General features: G+C 41.2%; 1 protein-coding gene and 1 long non-coding RNA gene across 3 annotated transcripts; one reads left to right on the forward strand and one right to left on the reverse strand.

Annotated features, from left to right (window-relative positions):
* Positions 1-9,287: 9,287 nt before the first annotated feature.
* On the reverse strand, positions 9,288-11,484 carry LOC142066825 (uncharacterized). The gene is made up of 2 exons (XR_012663799.1): positions 11,156-11,484; positions 9,288-10,745 (listed from the first exon to the last, which is right to left on the reverse strand). It is a non-coding gene; the product is annotated as an uncharacterized LOC142066825 (long non-coding RNA).
* Positions 11,289-20,587, forward strand: RERGL (RERG like). Of its 2 annotated transcripts, none has more exons than XM_075114798.1 (5): positions 11,289-11,500; positions 11,685-11,741; positions 13,366-13,439; positions 17,186-17,334; positions 18,438-20,587. In XM_075114798.1, exons 1-5 carry the CDS (start codon positions 11,341-11,343, stop codon positions 18,718-18,720), a joined length of 723 nt encoding a protein of 240 aa, XP_074970899.1. In that variant the 5' UTR covers positions 11,289-11,340; the 3' UTR covers positions 18,721-20,587. The 2 variants fall into 2 exon arrangements, with proteins under 2 accessions (XP_074970899.1, XP_074970906.1); XM_075114805.1 differs by having other exon boundaries at positions 11,460-11,543.
* The last annotated feature ends 1,101 nt before the right edge of the window (positions 20,588-21,688 follow it).

Consider the following 21,688-nt stretch of genomic DNA (forward strand, 5'->3'; position numbering starts at 1 on the left):
TTAGTAACTCTAGCCCTGAAGTGCTCTCTACTGCACCAAGCAAAACAAAAGCTCTAGCAAGAACTTGAAAGTAATGTTGGCCATATTAGACTGTAACAATTTCCATTGCTGAAACAGAGAAAAACTCAAAAGGTACATAAACAATATAATTATTAATAGTAGTTCGGATCATAAAAATCACTTCAGAATCTATATACAAAACATAACCAAAATAACTATTTGCTACCATTTTTATCTGCAGTAGAACCTTATCTTGGAATATAAGCCTGTTATTCTGATGAAACTATATTTAGTAAAACATTAAGTAGCATTAAATGAAAACATGATGCATTTAATTAGAAAAACTGATCATAAGAATCTAAACCAAATTGTAGGCTTTAGTGTCAGAAAGCTTATTTAAAAAAAAGATCAGGATATTAACTGCTAGTTTTCCAAGGGCAATTCTACCGAGAGCCGCTGGAGTGTTCTAGCTAGAATGACACACTACGATACACTAATAAGTAACTCTAATTATCCCCTACTTGCAGATTCTCTGGGACTACTTTAAAGGCGTACAAGACTATTAGTGAAAGTAAAATCACAGAGCTATATTATGACTTGACTATTCTGGCTGATAGATCTTGGAGTCCTCACCACCTTTTCGTATGAATGACACCTTTCAATAACAGTACTTTAAGGAACTTTAAAGGTCTTTCAAAGATGGTTTTTGTGGCTCAATCATAATTGCAATGGAAATGAACTTAAAAGGACATTCAACTAAGTTCACCATCAAATAAAAGCTGTTTCTACAAAACTAGATATTTGTACTAATGCAAATATTATCATTTGCCTTTGGACAGTCTTGTAGTTTTAGAACTTCATGTACCATGATAAAGCATGAAAAAAGGGTGTGAAACTAGCCACCCTGTGGTCTATTTTGTGATTATTTTTTCTACAGTTTAGATTTAAAGGAGAGGAAGTTCTCTTATTACATGATACAGTTCCGTACACAGACATAGCATTACATTACAAAAATAAATTTCTAAAAACAGTCTCAAATTTAAATGTAATGAGGTCAACTGAGTTCGGATACCAGAAGTAACAGAGCACTTTATTTGTATTGGTTGCCTTTTGTCTATCAAAATACTTTTTCAAAAGCAAATCTTAGAATTACAGAATCACTGAAGAAACGGATAGTTCCCAGAAATTCCTAGGTATAGTTGGAAAGAACCTTTGGAAATTGCCTAGTCCAACTCCCCTGCTCAAAGCAGCGTCAGCTAAAGCACGTTGCTCAGGACTCTGTCCAGGTGAGTTTTAATATCTTCAGCGATGGAGACTCTGCAGCCTTTCTGCGCAACCTGTTCCAGTATTCAGTCTCTCTCATAGTACAAAAGTTTTTTCTTATGTTTAAATTGAATTTCCTGTATTTCAGTTTGCGCCCGTTGCCTCTTTTCCTGTCACCGTATGCCACTAGAATAATCTGGTTCCATCTTCTTTACATCCTCCCATCAGGTGAGGACAAGATCTCTTCCTAATGCAGCCCAGGATGCTGTTGGCTTTCTTTGCTGCAAGGACATACTGCTGGTTCACATCCAACTTGTCATCCACGAGTACCCCAGGACCTTTCCTGTAAAGTGGCTTTGCAGGCGGTCAGCTGCCAGTCTCTACTGGTGCATGGGGGTATTTCCCTCCAGGGGCAGGACTTAGCTTGTCCCTTTGCTGAACTTCATGAGATTACTGCTAGCCTGTTTCTCCAGCCTCTCCAGGCCCCTCTGAATAGCAGCACAACTGAGTAGAGTACTAACCACTTGTACCAGTTTTGTACCACCTGCAAACTTGCTGATGGTACAGCAAGACACTCTGTCCCATCATCCAGGTTGTTAATGAAGATATTAAACAATATCAGTCTCATTATTGACCACTGACATATACCATTAGTGACTGGACTTCTGCTGGACTTCATGACACTGATCGCAACAGTTTGAGCTCAGGATTTCAGCCAGTTATCAGTCCACCTCACTGGCCATTTATCTAGCCCTTACTTCATCAGCTTGCCTATGAAGATGGGCAATCTGTTACACTGCCTGACTGTCCTCACGACAGAAAAGATTTTCCTTATATCCAATCTGAAACTCTCATTTTTCAGTTTGAGTCTGCTGTTTCTTGTCCTCCCATCATGCACCACTATGAAAAGCCTGTCTTCAACTTCTTGATAAGCTTCTCATACCTCCTGGGGGGCTGTTAGATCCCTCTCCTCACAGGGCAAGTGCTCCAGGTCCCTTTCCATCTTGGTGGTCTTCTGCTGAACTTGTTCCAGTTAGTCAGTATTCTTGTATGGGGAGAGGGAAGCAAAAACAAATGCAGTTTTCTGGGCGTGGTCTAAAGAATGCTGAGCAGAGGAGATAGCCTTCCCTACCCGAGAGCTACTGGCCCTGTCCCCATTGGTACGGCCCGGAAGACCGCTGTCCATCTCTGCTGCCGGGGCACTGCTGGCTCTTGCCCAGCTCGCTGCCCACCCCAGCCCATTTCGGCAGAGCTGCTCCCCAGGCAGGCAGGCCCCAGCCTGGGTGGCTGCTAGGGCTCGTCCTCCCCAGGACAGGGTGCTGTATTCAGCCCTGCTAAATTTCAGGATGTTCTTATCGGCCCATTCCTCCATCCTGCCTGGGTCCTCCTTAATGGCAGCTCTGCACTTGAACATATGAAGTGGTACATCTAATTTAGCATCGTCTGAAAATTATACAAGAGTGCAAGCTGTCACCTCCTGCAGGTCTCAGCTCAGCCCCCTGTGGGACTCCACTTGTTACTGGCCTCCAGGTAGATCATGACCAATTAACCACTACCTTCTGAGCCCCACCATCTAACCTGTTTTCTACCCATTTGGTTGCCCACCTAACCACATCATGTCCCAGCATGGAGGAAAGAATACTGTGGGGAAACAGCACAGGACACCTTGCTAGAGTTGAGGCAATGACATCAACTGCTCTCCTGTTATTCGCATGACTAGGTATTTTATAATAGAAGGCTGTCAGGCTGGTCAGATGTGAATTACCTTTGGTAAATGGTACTTTTGTTATCCATGCTGACTGTTCCCAGTCGCCTTCCTCTCTTTCGTGTGCGTAGAAACAACTTCCAACTGTTCTTTCTGTGTTTTTGTTGAAGATGGGTGCAAGATTTACCTTTCTCCAGTCATCAAAGACTTCCCAATCTCCATGATCTTTCAAAGAAGACAGAGAGCACTTTGCATCCTGGGATGCAGACCGTCTGGCCCCATGGACTTATTTAGCTAATATTTGTCCAATGTTGTTCAAGCTGTTTCAACTGCAGGCTGCTTCTGAAAGTTGCAGGCATGCTCTCCCTCTTGCTCATAGCTACATACTGCCACATCCTTCTTTATACCACTGTTTGTGATCCAGTGTTAAGTAAGTCAGGTCATTTAATTGATCCAAGATAAAACCAAATGCAATAACATTTTTTGAAATCTATTTTTATATCAGATCAGCAAGCTGATCTGTTCAATCAAGGGGCCACAAAACCATAAGATTTAATGCTAATGAAGTCACAGGAACCCACAGGAAGGAAAAAGGGGGAGTTGAATGCAAATTATCTTCTACCAGCTTACGATGAACATTGAATCTTGAGTGTTTTCCTGAATCCAAACCATGGCAACCACAGACAGAAACAGCTCTGTAGCCTCTTCCAATGTTTAGATTCTGATACATTTAGCACATTGTATTTGGAGACTGAACATCTCCTTTAGAACAAGAAGGTAGGAATAAATGTTGACTTTTTTAATTTTCTATTTCATTCCTCTAACATGTGCTGGACATAACTTCAGATTGAAAGCACTCTGAACTTCACAGTACTTACCTAGCAGATATTAGGAGTTTAGTAATTGTTTACTTCTGTTGTGATCTAACAAAAATCTCATCTAAAAGTTACTAGTATGAGGTGCCATATAACTCACAGACAAAGCTTGTAACACATATAACACAGGCAAACATTAAATATATTAATTATTGAATAAATGTATATTAAATATATAATTAGAATACATAAAACCTTTAAAAAGAAACTGTGTTCCTCCTCACATCCCCAAATGATTCAAGTCATGGATTTATAGACAGATAAGCCTCACCAGAGAAAAGAAATCCATCCTCTGCCTCGTATATACTGTTATACTGTTCAAACTAATATTTTGCAGACCTTATCTACAATCAAAAAATGCAGGATATGTGATTTTTAGAGTTGGGAGAACTGCAGATGACAAGGAACATGCTCAGCCAGAGTCTTCCTTCATCTCTAAAACGATGGAAGCAACCTCAAGCCTCTCCTGATTATTGACAGAGCTGACATTAAACTTGAGGGGCCTTAAGCAGAGGGTAAGGCTAACATCTTAAGTACCATGCAGAAAGACCTCACTTCCATTACAGATAAAGATATCTCACACATTTACTTGAGATAAGAACGTATATATCGGCATTTTATTGCAGAACGATTAAAATGCTGCAAATTCAAACACTAGTTTATCTCCCTGTAACTTATTTGAGAACTCTCAGTAGGACTTTCATCACGATGTAGACGGAACAAACATCAATGACCACTGAAAATCATTTGCTGTCACAGCAGAAATAGGTTAGGTGTCATTTCCAGCCCTCAGCTTAAATAGTGACTGGCTCTCAAATCAATTTCAAAGTTCATTACAGTCTGTTTTTCCTACTTCATTGTCAGTAAAAACTTGTAACCTAATGCTGTGCTCGTATCATCTGTTTCCAGGGCCCTGTTTCTTTCATATATTTTGGGGAAAATATATCAGTTGCAGTTTCTGCAATTTTTGTGTATGGGATGCTTATTTCTAGATTGTGGGAAAAGTAATGTAAATACAGGTTGGATTGCTTTTCTAATATGCTAAATCCTCTTCACATCACAAAAACCCATACCTTTTTTCCTAAGAAATTAACAAAAAAGACATTAATTAAAAGAAGCAGTGACTATTTTTTTCTTTCTTTCTTGAAAGTAGTCAGTTCTTAATTGCTCCTAGGATGCAAATTCATGATCTTTTTTCCCTACAGTGATGGAAATGGTATACGTACTTTTTCACTGTGTATTTTTCTGTGTGTGATGTTTTTGACAGCTCACTAATTTTTTTTGTGTGTGTCATCGGTTTACATGTGAACATCCAAACAGGGACATCAACAGAAATCACGAAGGTACATGATGTTAATCTTGTATGTTATTCTAGCCAGAACAGTCCAATGTCTGTTAGTGGAATTGCCCTTTGAAAATCAACAGTGATCACCCTGAGGTTTTTTTACTAAGCCTTCTGACCCTTATGTTCAGACTCATTAAGAAAACCAAAACACATTTTCTGTAATTTTGACTGTGAATAAGAATTTGAATGAAGTATTTCCATTGATGCATATTACTCCACAGTTTCTCCATACAAACAGCAAAACTTCAATGCTTCTCTTACACTATAGTCTGTAAGCACAATCAACGGCTACTATTTTAGGAGCTCAGTCAGGAGCATTAAGAACCAAAAAATGGTTTAAAAAGAACAATTTCCCTTGGTCAAAATTATTCTCAAATCAGAGATGGAAATTTGGATGAGGGGGAAAAAAATCAATGCACCCAATAACCTGGGGGCAAAGGTTATTCTTGCCTGGAATGTGAGGGCTCCTTACAATATTTTCTACTATAGCTTTGTGTTTTTTTTAAACTTCATGTATAAATAGATCAGTGACAGAAAAAAAAAGCTGTTTTCATCCCCTAAGAGCATTGTAATCACCTGGGATGTAGGAGATAGAATTTTGAATCCTTGTTCTGGATTTGTTGGCTCAACAACAGAGCTCAGAGGGTTGTGATCAATGGAGCAGAGTCTGATGGAGGCCTGTCTCTAGTGGTGTTCCTCAGGGGTCTGTGCTGGATCCAGTCCTGTTCAACATATTCATCAATGACCTGGATGATGGGATAGAGTGTAACCTCAGCAAGTTTGCTGATGATACCAAGCTGGGAGGAGTGGCTGATACACCAGAAGGCTGTGCTGCCATCCAATGAGACCTGGACAGGCTGGAGAGCTGGGCCGAAGGGAACCTGATGAAATTCAACACGAGCAAGTGCCAGGTCCTGCCCCTGGGGAGGAACAACCCCAGTACAGGCTGGGGGCTGACCTACTGGAAAGCATCTCTGTTGAGAAGGACCTGGGAGTGCTGGTGGACAACAAGCTGACCCTGAACCAGCAATGTGTCCTTGTGGCCAAGAAGGCCAATGGTATCCTGGGATGCATTGAAAGGAGTGTGGCCTCTACTCTGCTCTAGTGAGACCACATTTGGAGTACTGGGTTCAGTTTTGGGCCCCCCAGTTTAAGAAGGATATAGAACTGCTTGAGCAAGTCCAGCTGAGAGCTACCAAGATGATCAGGGGACAGGAGCATCTCCTTTATGAGGAAAGGCTGAGAGACTTGGGTTGGTTTAGCCTAGAGAAGACAAGACTGAGGGGGGATTTCATAAATACCTATAAATATCTAAAGGGTGGGTGTCAGGAGGATGGGAATAGGCTCTTTTTAATAGTGCCCAACGACAGGACAAGGGGCAATGGGCACAAGTTGGAACACAGGAAGTTCTACCTCAATATGAGAAAAAACTGCTTTCCTGTGAGGGTGCCAGAGCAGTGGCACAGGCTGCCCAGGGAGGGTGTGGAGTCTCCTTCCCTGGAGACATTCAAAACCTGCCTGGACAAGTTCCTGTGCCCCCTGCTCCAGGTGTCCCTTCTCAAGCAGGGAGGCTTGGACAAGATGATCTCCAGAGGTCCCTTCCAACCCCTACCATTCTGTGATTCTGTGATTCTGATTCAGGACAGGGATCTGACCTCAGGTTTTTTAAATCATAAACAAATACCCTCCAATGACAAGATTATTTCATTATTCTAGGAAGTTACTCCCTGTCTTATTTTAGAACTCTCGCAAAGGTTATCTGGAAAGTAACTATTTTTCTCCCAATGCCAAAAGAGGGAGGAAAGACTTCAACACTTTTAATTATTTAAAAAAGCAATATTGCTTTCTGGCCAATTCCATTACAGAAACAGATTTCAAAATTTTTTACTTCTTCTGAGACTATTAATAACTTCCTCTGTGTTTACCTTGATAATGTAAATGACAGAAATTAAATTCTAGTGCAGACCATAGTTAAAGATGTGTTTTGTATTTTTGTTACAAACAGATCTGCATAATTTGAGATAACATTCCTCTAGGCACTAAAAATAGAAAAGTGTAAACTTTATATTGGGATTTGAGTATATGCACCCTCTGCAAGCATTTAGCCTTGCAACTCAGATTTTGCTGAACTTGAATTAAGTTAAATGTTTAACTACACATAAAAAGATTTCTGTTTTCCAGGAAAAGACTCTTATATAAGATGCAGGCAGAGCAGAACTCTGTCTAAAATTAGAATTTACAACAATTATATTTATATATAAAATCTCTTGCCTCTTGTCATTAACACCTTAATTATTTGAGAAAGATTTTTTTAAAGCTTCCATATGGCAGTCCAAGCCATATGATGAGACTATTTTTATGCTTTAATATTTGCATTACAGTGAAATGTAGAGGTCTTTATCATATGCTAGTCCTTTCATAGTTACACATTCAAAAGACAATCTGTGTCCGAAACTGTGTGTGGAAGAGATGTTAAACGCATACATGGCTTATGTACTTAATTACTTACTTAAAGTAAGAAACTGAAAATCAGCTGGACAGCTTACCTTGCAGTAATGTAATGTTGGTGTGGGACTTCCAAAACCCAAATTACACTGTTCACCCAAGAATCACGCAATCCATTTTTTTAAAGATTCTGAGCATATTTTTCATTCTATGAAGAAAAGATCTGTATCTTTATCAACAATAGATTATACATGCTATAAGCGTTTAGGTCTAGATGCCTCAGATTTCATTCCCACAACACTGACTATAAGCTATTCTCGCTAAACTGTGTGGTGTCCAAACTTTCTTTGGGAGCAGTGTCCTATAAGTGTTTGACCACCTGCATGCACTTCCGTGGTTGGGCATAAGGTAATGGCAGCCGTAACAGAACTAACCCTGTCACGCTGTCCTTACCCCCAAGGGTTAGCAGCTAGGAGTTATATCACGAGACTGCAAAATCCTTCATGATACCGTGGGTGATACGCTCTTTCAAAGTCTTCGAGAAATGTGTGAGCAGCTACAAAGTTTTGTTTTTTACATACATTGTAACTTTTCGTGAGTACTAAAGTACTTTATCAGAGAGAAAGTTTGTAATTTCTGCTAAAACCCCATTTTCTCCTGGTGAGAAAGACGACATTTCAATCACTGAATATAATAAATTGCCTCCAAGAGCAGTTCACCATTTTTAAGGGGAAAATGGTAGTTTTCACCTTTTCCACTACACCATGCAATGAGAACACAAAGTAACTGGGATTATGCTGTATCATGTCTTGTGTCATGAATAAATACCTTTGAGTATCCCACCAGGATAGTTGGCCAGTTCACATGCTATGGAAGCAGTCAGAGTAGCAGATGTAAAATTTAAAGCGTTCTACCTGAAGAGTTGGTGGAAAGTGGGCTTTAAAAGACAGATCTTCTCTGGAAAACATTAATCCATGAGCCAGAAGGGGACTAGTTCTGAAAGGAAGCAAACCTCAGCAAGCTTTAGGAATCCTGTACATTACAGAGCAGACAGCTGGCACCTCCTTCAGCCTGTGTTTTCTAACTGTGCTTTTTGGGTCGAAGTATTATGGTTGTACACAGAGAACAGATCATCATATAGTCCTAATATCAGCTTATTTCCAGCAGCTAAGCTGCATGAAAAAAGCTAAAAAAGAAAGTAAATGTTTTTCTGATGCTAATTTTCTCCACAAGCAGTTTTGCCTCCCAGAGGTCTGTTATCAAGCCATAGAAGTCCTAATCTACAGAACTGGGAATGAAATGCAAAGTGACTTCACCTGACCAGTGATCTGCAGACTTGTGAAAACTTTTAGCTTAAACAGTTCAAAATCAATCCTCCATCATGTTCACTGCAGAAGTAATTTATCTGGTTAATAATGTATTTCCAATATACCTGTTGGAAGCCTACTATTTTCATAGCAGAGCTTTACAGATGTAGAGAAAGTTTACTCACTTCTAACTTGAGCAGCACATAGTTGATTCATTTTTGACCACCAGACCTGAAACTAACACATAAGCTTCTGCTCACTACAGAGGTGAACTGTTTTCTATGCACATCTACCCTAGTACAGAAATTTACATCTATGGGTAATGAAGTCAAAATTATTCCAGTACAGAGGGATGGTCAGCACAGATTTATTACTGGAAGGAATTGAAACAGACGAATGTACAAGTTGCAGGTAAGGACATTCACACGGAAAGAAAGTAAACAACTGAGGCAATTTCAAGAGGCATCTTACTGCGTCTGCCACACTGTTCAACCACAGACACGTGCTTTTATATAAAAGGCCAAATCTAGGCAAATAATTAATAATGTGCATTCCTTTGCAACATTTCTTCTAACAGATGATACCTTCTTTCAAGCTTAATGTTATTCAAAGCGTTTCAATAAGCTGATCAATGAAAGCGTTCATTGCAATTTGAAATGTTGAAAAAGGCATTGTTTAGATGGGTGAGCAATTTTTGCAGTTGAGTTTTGTGTGGGTGTTCATGTAAAAGAAATTTGAGATTTGCCCTCCCTTTGTGAAGGAATTAAAAAATATCTCTGTATATATAGTTGTAAAATGCAAATGCAGCAGTAATAGAAAATTGATAGAAAAGTTTAGGAATAAGATTAGAGTGGATAATCAGGAATTCCTACCGTTATAAGTTTTCTCCATTCCATTTAGTTCTGGGAATAGATGGAGAAACACAGTCTTTCAGAAAAGAAATGTCCACATTGTTTAATCTTCAGTTAAAACTTAATTTCTCTAATACTTTAAGGAATGTGCATACAGAATATACACAACTGTCTCAGTCTTCTTAAGAAACTTCTTTGTATTACTAAAAGAAATAAAAGTCTCACGCAAGTATATTCTTTAACATGGGCAACATCCTAATTTGGCTATCACATCTACTGTTTAGGGGAGAGAAGTGTTTATGTAGTTAAGTCCCAGTAATGGGAACAGGAGAGCTGGTTTCTGTTTCTAACTTTGCCAAGAGTATGAAGAGTTTGGACAATTTACATCCCAAGTACAACATTCAGCACTGCAGCATTTAATTTTGAACAAGCTGCCAGCCATTAGCAACTTGAAAGTCTGGGACTTTGGAACCAAATTGCGTCTGCATGTTTACTCTTCTTTTCCTCCGCTAACCACTTCATTCAGCTGTAATATACATTCAAATATCTTGTCTGCCTCTTTTTTTTTGAGCTTATGTAAATCTGTTGTATCTGTAATACCCACTAGTAAGCATAGTGAAGCAGAGCTTTATTGAAGCATTTATACAACCACAACAGTTCCATCAGAAGAGAGTAAAAATATCGGAATATATAAATATATTCAAGTTATGTAAACCAAATACAATAAATACGAACAGAGTAAGTATACAAGTGTAACCTGGATGCTAGAGCAGTCTCCTGTTCACCAGTGGATTAGCTAAAGCTATGCACCCGAGTATTTTATGCGCTTTCAGAGTTAAACTATTAGAGTGCACTTGAGGAGCCTCACAACGAAATCGGATGTGCAGCAGTCGCAGGGTGCCTCTTCTGCAGGTTTATCTCCTTGTGCCTCACCTTCCACATCAGTCCTATTTCCTGCTTCAGAGAAGTGTTGTAAGACTCAGGTAAGCACTGTTCACCACATAACTTTAAATTTAAATTCATTAAAAACATTCCCACGCATAAAAAGGAATGCCCACCTAACTTTTTGCAAGACCAGGGGTTTAGTTTGAAACCTGGGGCGGAGAACACCAGAGAAGCACAAAACACGAATTTTTTAGCAAGTTACCTCAGAAATATTTACAATAAAAACAAAAAAGAATCACTTTATTTTCTTCACTTTCACATTCCTGTTACAAAAGGAAATAAACTTACAGCAAAAATAAACAATCACACCCCCCCCCCCCCCCCCCGGAGAATGTCTTTTCCTTCTCCTCTTCCCCTTTGTTTTTTCCCTTCTTTTCCCTTTTTTCCCTTCTTTTCCCTTTTTCCCCCTAGTTTCTAACCGCTTTGCGAACGGCGGGGCGCGGCGCTGGGGGCGAGAGGAGGCGGCGGCGGCGAGGGGCCGCCCGCCGGGGAGCAAAGGCCAGGCCGGGCCGGGAAGCGGGAAGGCCGCCTGGGGAAAGTTTGCGCCGTGTGGGACGAGGAGTGGGGATGGAGGGGACGAGGAGGGGGACTCCTGTCATAGAAGATGAAACCTACCGGCCCCGCCGGCGGGGCGGGGACAGCCGCCGCGGGGAGCAGGGAGGAGGCGGGCTGCTGGGCGGTGTCGCCGGAGGGGCCGCGCCCGGCCCCGGCGGCTATAAAGAAATGGAGACGGCGGGGCGCGGCCTGGCGGCGGTATGACCGAGGTAAAGCTGGCCGTGCTGGGCGGCAGCGGAGCCGGCAAGTCGGGTAAGGTGGGGAGGGGGTGGTGGCCGGCCTCGGTGACCCCCAACCCGACTTTACTTCAGGTTTTGGGGCGGGGGGGACACGGACGGACGCAGGGCGGCCTGCGGGACCCCGCTAAACCTGGCGTCTGCTTGCCTCCCGCAGCGCTGGCGGTGCGGTTCCTGACCAGGCGGTTCATCGGAGAGTACGCGTCCAACGCCGGTGAGCGCCGCGCCGCGGGGCGGGCAGGGGGCGGCGGGAACGGGCCCGGACCCCCCGCCGCGGGGTTGGGGTGGGGGGCACACGCCGTGTGGGGCCCCCCACTCGGGGCTGCGCGGCGCGGCTTCCCCGGGGGACACAGGGTGGGACGCTTCAAACGCTTGTTTGAACAAGAAATCGGGTAGAAACTCAGTTTCGCAGAACTTTTCGGCAAGGTTTGAGTTTTCGCTCGCTTATCGTAGAGAGTTCCTGAGGAAGCATAAACTCTGAAGGCGGGAAAAGGCAATCCAGGTATCTGCGGAGAGATCGCTTAAACCTCCAGTCGCGCACCCGGGCGCGGGGGCTGGCGAAGTGCTTGTCGCAAAGCAGCTGTGAAGGGACTTAAGAAGAAAAGATAACCGGGCTGCGTCTGCGGAGCGCGGGTAGATTATAGTAAGCTCAATCAGGCAGGAGATAAAATAGACTGAACAAATAAAAAAACCAAACCAAACCCCAACACTTGTTCTGTTGAATATCTCCTCCTCAGCCTTCGAGGAGAGGTGGAATAGATTCTTTATCAGGTGCTACCGATTAATCAAAGCATAATGCAAAGCCCCCTGCTTTTGCAGGAATGCACTGGTTTGATGTCTTTGTGGAAAGCCTCACCGTGCTGAGGATAGAATTTCTCATTCATGCCAGAACAGATATGCTGATCCTTAAGACACTTCTAAGATCTTGAAAGATGGCAAAGCACGACTTGAACTTTCACATCCTGGGTAGAAGCACTATTTAACTGATATGCAAACACCTTTGGAAGTGTGCCACTCCAGCTGATGGGGCATGAGAAGTCTCAGAATTTAATAGGGAGAGGAGATTACTATCTATCTCACTTTCCCTGCTTTTTCCAAAAGCCTCTTACAAAAATCAAAGTAGTGTTCAATAACCCATAAAAAAAAAAAACCTGTACTAAGCTGAATTGCATTGAATGTATCCAGATGAACTTATTCTGCAAGTAGAGTTATAGTTGTACATAAATGTTCTACCGATGTTGTTACAATACAAACACAGACTGAAAAGACAGTTTGTGTCACAGATAACTTACATGTGATGGCTTGGACTTGGATAAACTATATAGTACTTTCTGCGCTCCATGTGTGTTCTAAGCCACCTTACTCCTAAAAACAGCTTTCCTTGTTCTGACCCTTTGATACTGCAAGTATCAGAAAAGGTATGTCAAACTCCCAAAATGTTTTCGTTTTTAAACAAATGTGTGGAATATAAGTTTAGCTCTATTTCTAAACAGGAGGAAGGAGGAGAAAAGTGGGAATAAGAGTGATAAAATATGAGATTGTCCTAGAACACTTTTAGTGGAGTCAAAGTAATAATTAAAAGTTTAATTATGGGAACCACCAAGGGCCTGCAGATTTGATACCCTGGGATGCTTGAGACTGGTAGTTCATCATCAGATGAACTCTTAAGACAAGCATGAAGAATGCCTAAGGTGAACACGGGGCTGAACTGAAGATGCTCAGTTCCAGAGACTACAGCCCTTATTTATGCCCTCATTACACTTTTGCTACCTTTTCTTTTGATGACTGTCTCCAGTGACTTTAATGCAGGTTTTCATTGAACACCATTTATCTTTTAGAATGTATCTACACTAAACACTTATGCCTGGATGGGAGACAGATACACTTGGAAATTTATGACCCTTGCTCACAGGTAAGAATTTTAGGGGGCAAAGAAATGCTATTCCCCATTCTACCTGTGTAATGGTAGAGTCAGTGGGTTACAGCCTTTCTGTCTGTTTCTTAGAATTTGTGCTTGCTGGTTTTTTTTGAAAAGACTGACACTTCATAGTTGCTGTGGCTCAGAACTTCCGAGTAGTTTCCCATTTCATGGAAGAATGCCTTCATTGCTTAAATTTTCTGCAAAAGCTTTTGCATTTTTTGAATATTAGTAACAGAAATAACTTTTCCCACTTCTGTATTATATAGGTAAATATAGATATAAGCTATAGGATTATATGCAGTTTTCTCAAATGCCTGAAATAGATGAAATTTAGTTTATAAAGCAAGCAGTTTATTAAATGTCTGCAGAAATGGTCAAAGTAGATAGGCCTGGAAGCAAGACTTGGATTCACAGAACAGATCCAAGCCATAATGCAGACTTGTATGTGTTGACAGCTGAACTTTGATCACAATAAACCACTTTGTAATAAGGCTTTTTATATTAATTTCTTTCCCTTTAATACAGGAATAGAGAAACTTTGGTACTGTTTAACACATGCAGACCTAAGTAGGTCTGACTAATAGCATTAGCTCACAAGGTTCCTTTTTGGGCAGTGATTATGCCTCTTACCAACTAGGATAGTGAATGCTAAAGCCAAAGAGCTGAAAGTCTGACTCAGGCTTAAATTCAAGGGCTTCAAAACTTAAGCCGGTGAGCACATAAAATGAATGACCAAACAAATCAGCCCTCCTAGAGACAAGCAACAGTGTTGTTTGTTCCAGGGAAATGGGAATCCTGAAATAGCCACTGTGCCATGTTACACTATGGAGTCCTCTCTTGCCATACAATATGTTAGAAGCTACTGTTCTTTGGATCTGTTTCTACATACCTCAGACCTCTTTCCTAAGCCCACCTACAGCTTCCACTTACTGTCATATTAAATCCTGTGGCACATGAACAAATCTTTATTAAGATACTTGAAACACAGGGAGTAGCAGCTATCTAAGGTAAAGCAGATTAGACAGCATTTATGGGTAGAGACTTTGGTTGCTACAGTTTGGGCTCCTTTTTGCTTTTAAGGACACCAGAGAGAGCTGTGTTAAGGGCAACTCCTCTTGCCAGCCTTCACGGAGCATTTTTGTCCCAGTTCTTCCTTAGGAACAAGGCCTTAACTTGAGCTGCTTGCTGCCTTCTGCTGCTCTCTTCCTGAGTTCTCTTTAGTGCCTGCAGAGAGTAGTGGTGGTATTGCTTTTTGTGTGATAGAGCTGGGGATTCCAGAAAGGTGTAGATGGAGAATGGAGGCCCTGTATCCCATGGGAGCTGGGGAAGAAAAGTGGGTTCTGAGAGGAGGCAAAACTAGGGAAGGAAGAGTCCCCATTTTTGTTTCTGCTTCCTGAAATCTTGCTGCTCTCAGACTTCCGTCTAGTAGCTGGATCCCTGTTCTGCAAAGGTCACTGTCTCTTCATCATGGGTTCATAAGGTGATAATCCTGTTTAATGTCCCATTTATGATGGGGGCACCCATCTAGTTGACCTAGGGAAGCCAGCAGATGTGTGGTTTTTGGATTTTAGCAAAGGTTTTAATACTGTCTCTCGCAGCATCCTTCTGGTCAAAATGTCCAGCAGACAGCTAGACAAGTCCATAATACATTGTGTGAAAAGTTGGCTGATGGGTCAGGCTCAAAGAGTTATAGTGAATGGGGTTACATCAGGCTGGTGGCTGGCCACCACCTGGGGTTCCCCAGGGCTCAATTTTAGGGCCAGTGCTTGTTAATGATTTTATAAATGATCTGGATGCAGGAATCGAATGTATGTTAAATAAGTTTGCCAATTATACCAAACTAGGAGGTGCTGTGAATTCCCTTGAGCAAGTGCTGGATTCCCCACCTGGGATGGTGTAATCCTGATTATAAGAACAAATTGGAGGTGAAAGGCTGGTGAGTAGCTCTACAGAGAGAGACCTGGGGGTTTGGGTTGATGGCAAGTTGAGTATGAGTCAACAGTGTGCTGTGGCAACCAAAAGGGCTAACAGTGTCCTGGGGTGCATCAAACACAGCCTAGCTAGCCAGTTTAGGGCAGTGGTTGTTCTACTCTACACTGCACTGCTGTGGCCCTACCTTGAGTACTGTATGGGGTTTTGGGTGCCTCAATATAAGAGGGATGTCAAACTATCAGTGTGTCCAGAGGAAGGGGACCAAGATGGTGAAAGGCCTTGAGGGCAAGAGTTATTTATGAGGAGTGGCTGAGGTCACTTGGCTTGTTCAGCTTGGAGAAGGCTGAGGAGTGACCTCATTGCAGTCTACAACTTCCTCAAGGCAGGGCAGCAGAAAGAGAGGTGCTGATCTCTTCGGTGACCAGCGATAGGACAGGAGGAAATTTAATGATGCCACATCAGGGGAAGTTCAGCCTGGAGGTTAGGAAAAGGCTCTTCACTGAGAGGGTGGCTGGTCACTGGAACAGGCTCCCCAGGGAAGTGGTCACGGCACCAGGCCTGTCAGAGTTCAAGGAGCATCTGGATGATGCTCTTAGTCATATGATTTAGTTTTAGGTAGTCCTGTGAGGAGCAAGGATTTGGATTCAACGATCCTTATGGGTCCCTTCCAACTTGAGATATTCTATGATCCATCTGGGGAACAGCTGTGACACGTACAAGTTGCCTTTCCTGCCCTTAAACCTGCTGCACAGTCACCACAATATTAAAAAAACCCATTGTAAAAGGTATTGAAGTATTCAAATAGTTCTGGAAACCTGTTTCATCTTTGCTTTCTCATGCATCGCCTTTCACTGCCAGCATTCAGTTACCATCCCTCATGGGAAGTTACAGACTTCCGGTACAGCTGGTTATGATGCTGAGCTTATCAAGGCAACCAGGGAGGGATGATGGTAGAGGCTATACATTGCAAGGAGCAAAATAGAAAACTAGTGAGGGAACAACTTAAACAGTCCTCAAATTATTACCCAAGAGGTTTTCCTATCTTATCTTGGATGTTTTACGTATCTTTTGTCACATGGTCTTGCTAGCTGCTGCCAAATCATCTGCAGGGATAAGCTAATTTAACGTAGTCATGAAATTACATTCTTTAGCTTATTGGGACAGTTTGCAGCAGTTGCTTTCTAGAAATCAATGTGACACTTTCTTGGGGTGAAGGGACTCAAGGACTGGTACAGCCCCATTATCACTTGTGAGACTTTTGCCACCAGCTTTATTAAAGTCAACTGCAGCTTGAAAGGAGATTCTCTCTGCCCACCCACCCCAGCCCTGCAGAAATTTATCCTATGGATATATACTTTTCAGACTTGAACAATGCAAAGGAACGTAAGAAATTAGTGGGAACAAAATTTTTAACAAATTAAGGTCACTGCAGTCAGAATATTAGGAACATGCAAAACAGCTATAACCAGAAACAGCACAAATACTGGTTGCTCTTGTACGTTTCGTTCTCCTGTAACTCTGCAGAATAGTCAGCATAAGCCATGGCTGTACAGGTTTGCAATTTTACTGCTTAAAGTGTAAGTGTTTCATAATGAATTTGTTGATGATCCAAAGTGCCATCTGTAGTGATGGTTATTTATTAGTCTTCTGGAGCAGGACTCACCTGAATTCAATGCCAGCACCTAGAGCTATTAATATCTTCTGCAAGAAAAGATACAACATTCTCATATTCACAGTGACAAAGAAAATGCTCTGAAGTGACAACAGTAACATTATTTTTGCATGTGAATTTGAACTTCTTTCAGCCACAGCGGGGGAAGCTCTCCCTCACAGACGAGCTCCACTGGGCTGATGGATTTATCATTGTATATGACATCAGTGACAGAGCATCATTTGCATTTGCAAAAGCATTGCTGTACAGGATCCGAGAGTCACACATAGGAGCTTGTAAAAAGTAAGTGGCATTATTTTTGTTTCCCTCAGCAAACATACAAAAAAATCTGAGAACATTTCTTTGAGCTTAGGCATCCTCATAGCAATTAAAATCCAGCAGCATCCTAGTGGCACAACAAAATACCAACAATACGGTACCTGAAGGTGAACTGTGTTGCAAATTGCAATCTATTTCGCTTTATCAAAAGTCAAATACATCATGATTTATGTTTCTATTCCTTATAGCACTATTTAAATAATTGCCATAAATCTGTCTGCTGTGATTTACATGGGTAAAAAGCTAACATAGTCTATGCTTTTACTCCCTCACTCTATTACCAATGGAAGTGCACCAATGTGGGGGCTGAAGAAAGCATTTCCCACAATAAATGAATCTAACACCATGAATGTCTCCTAAACTGCCTTAGTGGTGACTCCAACATTATCTGTGCACATGGGTGACCATATGGTAAAAAAACAAACTACTTACTTTCAAAAAGAACCACCAAAATTGCAAGTCTGAGTACATATGGTGGTGCGTATTCCTGCATTAGTCAGCTGAGGTGCTTTCTAAATAAATGAGTGAAATCCTTTCCTTGTATCAGAAGTGGGGTAAAATTAAAAAAAAAACTGTCTTGTTTTACTGCTGACCTTTCTTAATTAAGGTTTCTCTGGTAGGAGTAACTTTAGAAAAAGCTTAGAATTAGGATTCCTTGTTCTGAATTATGCCACTGGCACTAATGCGTCTCTTGGCTCTATTCTTTTATCTACAAATGGAGATAATGATTAGCCTGCTTCCTCATGAAGTCCAGGCGCTGACAATATACTCAGCAGCATAGAGTATGAAAACTGCAGTGGATGAAAAATACGTTAATTCACTGAGTAGGGGAATCAAATGAAAACTTAAAGAATAGCTTGCCTGGAAAATCCTTTGGCGTTTGACTATGGCAAATGGAAAACTATAACTCTACCTGGCAAGGTTAGTGTGTTGGTTTGTTCTTTTGGGTTTTTTGCAATGCCTGTTATCCTGAACAGACATACTTCTCATACACACTGTATGTAGCACATCATATAGCACAGTATTTTAACATACCTTTTCTCTAATTGGAACCTTTTTAATTGCAGAATGGTCGAGTCATCAGTATTTTTGGTTGGTAATAAACAGGATTTATGCCACATGAGGGAAGTTGGCTGGGATGAAGGACAGAAGCTGGCAATGGATAACAAGTGCCAGTTCTGCGAACTGTCTGCAGCAGAACATTATCAGGAAGTTGTGGCAATGTTCATGAAAGTCCTGAGAAATATCACCTCAAATTTCAAATTGAAGGAAAAGAGACGACCAAGTGGATCAAAGTCAATGGCCAAGTTAATCAACAATGTGTTTGGAAAGAGAAGGAAATCTGTGTAAAAGGGGGTTAGTCCTGAAGTAGGAATAAGCTGAAATAATGAAGCACAGGCAGCTCTTGGGATTCAGTCAACTTCCTCCAAAGGTCAATGTCTGGAGGAGTAAGACAGTAGAAACCAAAGGCAGGAGATAGTATGGTCAAGTGGACAGGGTCTAGCCCTAGAAGACCTGACCTTCTATTTCCAGTTCTACTACAGATTTACTGTGTTAGGGCTATGTCACTTAAACTCTAAGATGCTCCTCTCACCCTTTATCTCATAAGTTCTTCAGAGGAGAGTTTTAGTCTTTATTTATTCAACACCAACATGGTCTTGGATAGAGCTTCAAGGTGCAACTGAAGTATAAACAGTTAATTCCAATAAACTCAGCCATGCTGATCAAATTCTGAAGTAAGATTTCTGAGAAGTAGTTTTTATTTGTGCAAGAACACTTGCACTGAAAAAAGCAAAATGCTGCTTTATGTGATAATGTAGTTGTATTTAACTCAAGGAAGGATGGTTCAGATCCTCATGTGCCTCAGGTGCCTAACACATGCTGAAATTCATATGAATTTAATGCTTAGGCACCAGATCTGCAAAAGGTACTTACTTGCAAAGCTGCCTTGCAGAGGCACCAGAAGTAGGGAAGCAGATAAACAAAGCGCTATTGTCTCCTGTTTCGGTATCTTTTTTTTTTATTTTGAGTGGTGAAAGAAAGTAGAGAAGGTTGAGGAGAGTGGGAACGGAAATGTTAGTGAAAAGTCAGTCAGTGAGCATTGGACTCGTTTGGTAAGGTCATTGTTTAGTGAAATAATTTTATGGATCAGGCCAGCGTGAGGTCAGCGTAACACCTTGGGCTGATCCCTTTCACAGAGCAGTATTTTGTGGACTGTAACAAAGTTTCCTTACCTGTAAGGTGGATGTGCCTGTCCAGTTCTAGATGGGAGTGGAAGCTTGAAAAGCATATGGACTGGTAAAGAGTACAAGTTCTTTAGGCTGTCTGCCTGGATTTAAAGGTCAGCCTGCCCGTAAGACCTGTGCTCCTAACTTGCATAGAGTGTTTTTCCGAAGGACCAATGTCTTTACAACTAGTCATCACTATAGTATTGAAATGTCACTTGAGAGAGCACTAAGCAATATGTTAGCTACACTTTTCAAATGTGGATGTTAAACATCAGATGGGTCTAAATACCTTGTCAACTGACATTCAGAGCTCTTACTGTAGACTTAACTAAATAAGGGCTTAGCCCAGCATGTTTGGAAGTGCTGTGCCCTTACAGAAATTCTGAAGGGAAAAGGAGTGACCTGAAGATGAATTACTGCCTCCTACGCATTCCAGAGGACGGCTGGGATTCAGTCTGTATGCTGCTGTGTTGAATCCTGCCTCTGCTCTGAAATTTTACCTGCATGGAAACTAGTGGATTACTTTATCATTCACAGCAGAATACTGATTTTTCAAATGTTCGCCCCCATAAGACAACATTAAAAAGCTATATAATCTTAACATTACTGCTGTAAAATAAAACTAAAGCACATCTTAATAAGTGTTGACCAAAGATTGTTTCCTTTTTTGAAGTCTTTTAAGACTACAAATATTGGAGTATAGTTCTCGGTGTTGACAGGCACAGTGTTGATTTATTTCTATGCAGATGCTGCTCTGCCATATCAGGAGTAGTGTATATAACTGTATTGTCAATATCTATGAGGCTGAATTTGAATACTACTCATGTACACCCTACAGCTTTCCAGCACACATGGAATTCCAGAACTACCAATAGACTGTTGATCTGTCAGGTAGCTGTATCTTGCCAGCTCTAGCATTGCCAGATTTGAGAACTCTTACCTGTATTTACTGCTATTTTAGTTAATAAACTGGATACAAGATGGATGTATTAATGCTTTTTTCTTTACTGTGGTTAAAGCTACAGACTTGTTTTTACTACAGGAAAAATGAAGCACCATGCAGATCTGGAATTCAAATTAGGAAAAGTAAATCTGGGAATCAAACACTTGCACAAAAGAGAGCCTGTGGCTGTTTCCTGTACACAGTGAAGAAGCTTTCATGTACCTTTATACAGTGAACAGTAGAGACCTTTTTAAAAAAATTCTTTATCCTTTAAAAAGGACAGCTCTGGAGAAGACTGAGTTTTGTTTGGCTCATATTAATGGGATTGTGGACTTCTAGATAGGTGGAAGCTGCAGTATACCCCTGGTTTCCTTCCCTTTTTGTCCAGTTGGGGTAAGTTGGAACACAGAGTGGCTGTCTTCTGGCCTGTGTGCTAGGTTGCACTTGTCTGAAACCAGCTGAACAGCTTCAGGAAGCATTTAGACTTAAGCATACTAAAGCAGCAGGTATAGACATAATTTGATGTTCTTAGGATCCGGATTTCGCTTGTCTTTCATTGCTGGTAAGTGCAGATGAACAAGAGTGCAGGATTTGGGAAGGAATTAAGTTTCAAAGCAGTAAAGCAGATATACATTCTCCCTAAGTGTATTTTATTAGTAACTATTTTTTTAAAAAAGTGACCTTTTAAAGAAAAATAATATACTTAAAAGACTATATATATTGCGAAGTGTTTTTTGAGTTTTAACAGTGAAGGTAATAGGTTACTGGCTCAACCATATTAGAAAATGCAATAACCCTGCTTGCATAACAAAGCAAATGATGTAGCTGGTGTTTGATACTCACCTTTGACAGTGCCATCACCTAGAGCATATCAAACTTATTGAAGAGAGTGGAAATGGAGCTGTGTTGCCACAAATTTCTTCATCCAGAAAGGATCCAGACCAAATGTTTTTGAAATTGCCATATGAGAGTTAAAAGTTTCTTGCTGTCATGTCCAGAAGTCCTTGTTTATATGAACTTTCAGTAAAATTTTACCTGAGAAAGGCACTCAGAATTGATGTTCTTTCTCCCTGTCTTCAACTTTTTTTTTTTTTACGTTACAAACAAGTGATGTAAAAGCAAAGAGATTCTACTGAAGTATAAAGGT

This window comes from Phalacrocorax aristotelis, chromosome 1, assembly GCF_949628215.1.
Source record: "Phalacrocorax aristotelis chromosome 1, bGulAri2.1, whole genome shotgun sequence".
Classification (NCBI taxonomy): Eukaryota; Metazoa; Chordata; class Aves; order Suliformes; family Phalacrocoracidae; genus Phalacrocorax; species Phalacrocorax aristotelis.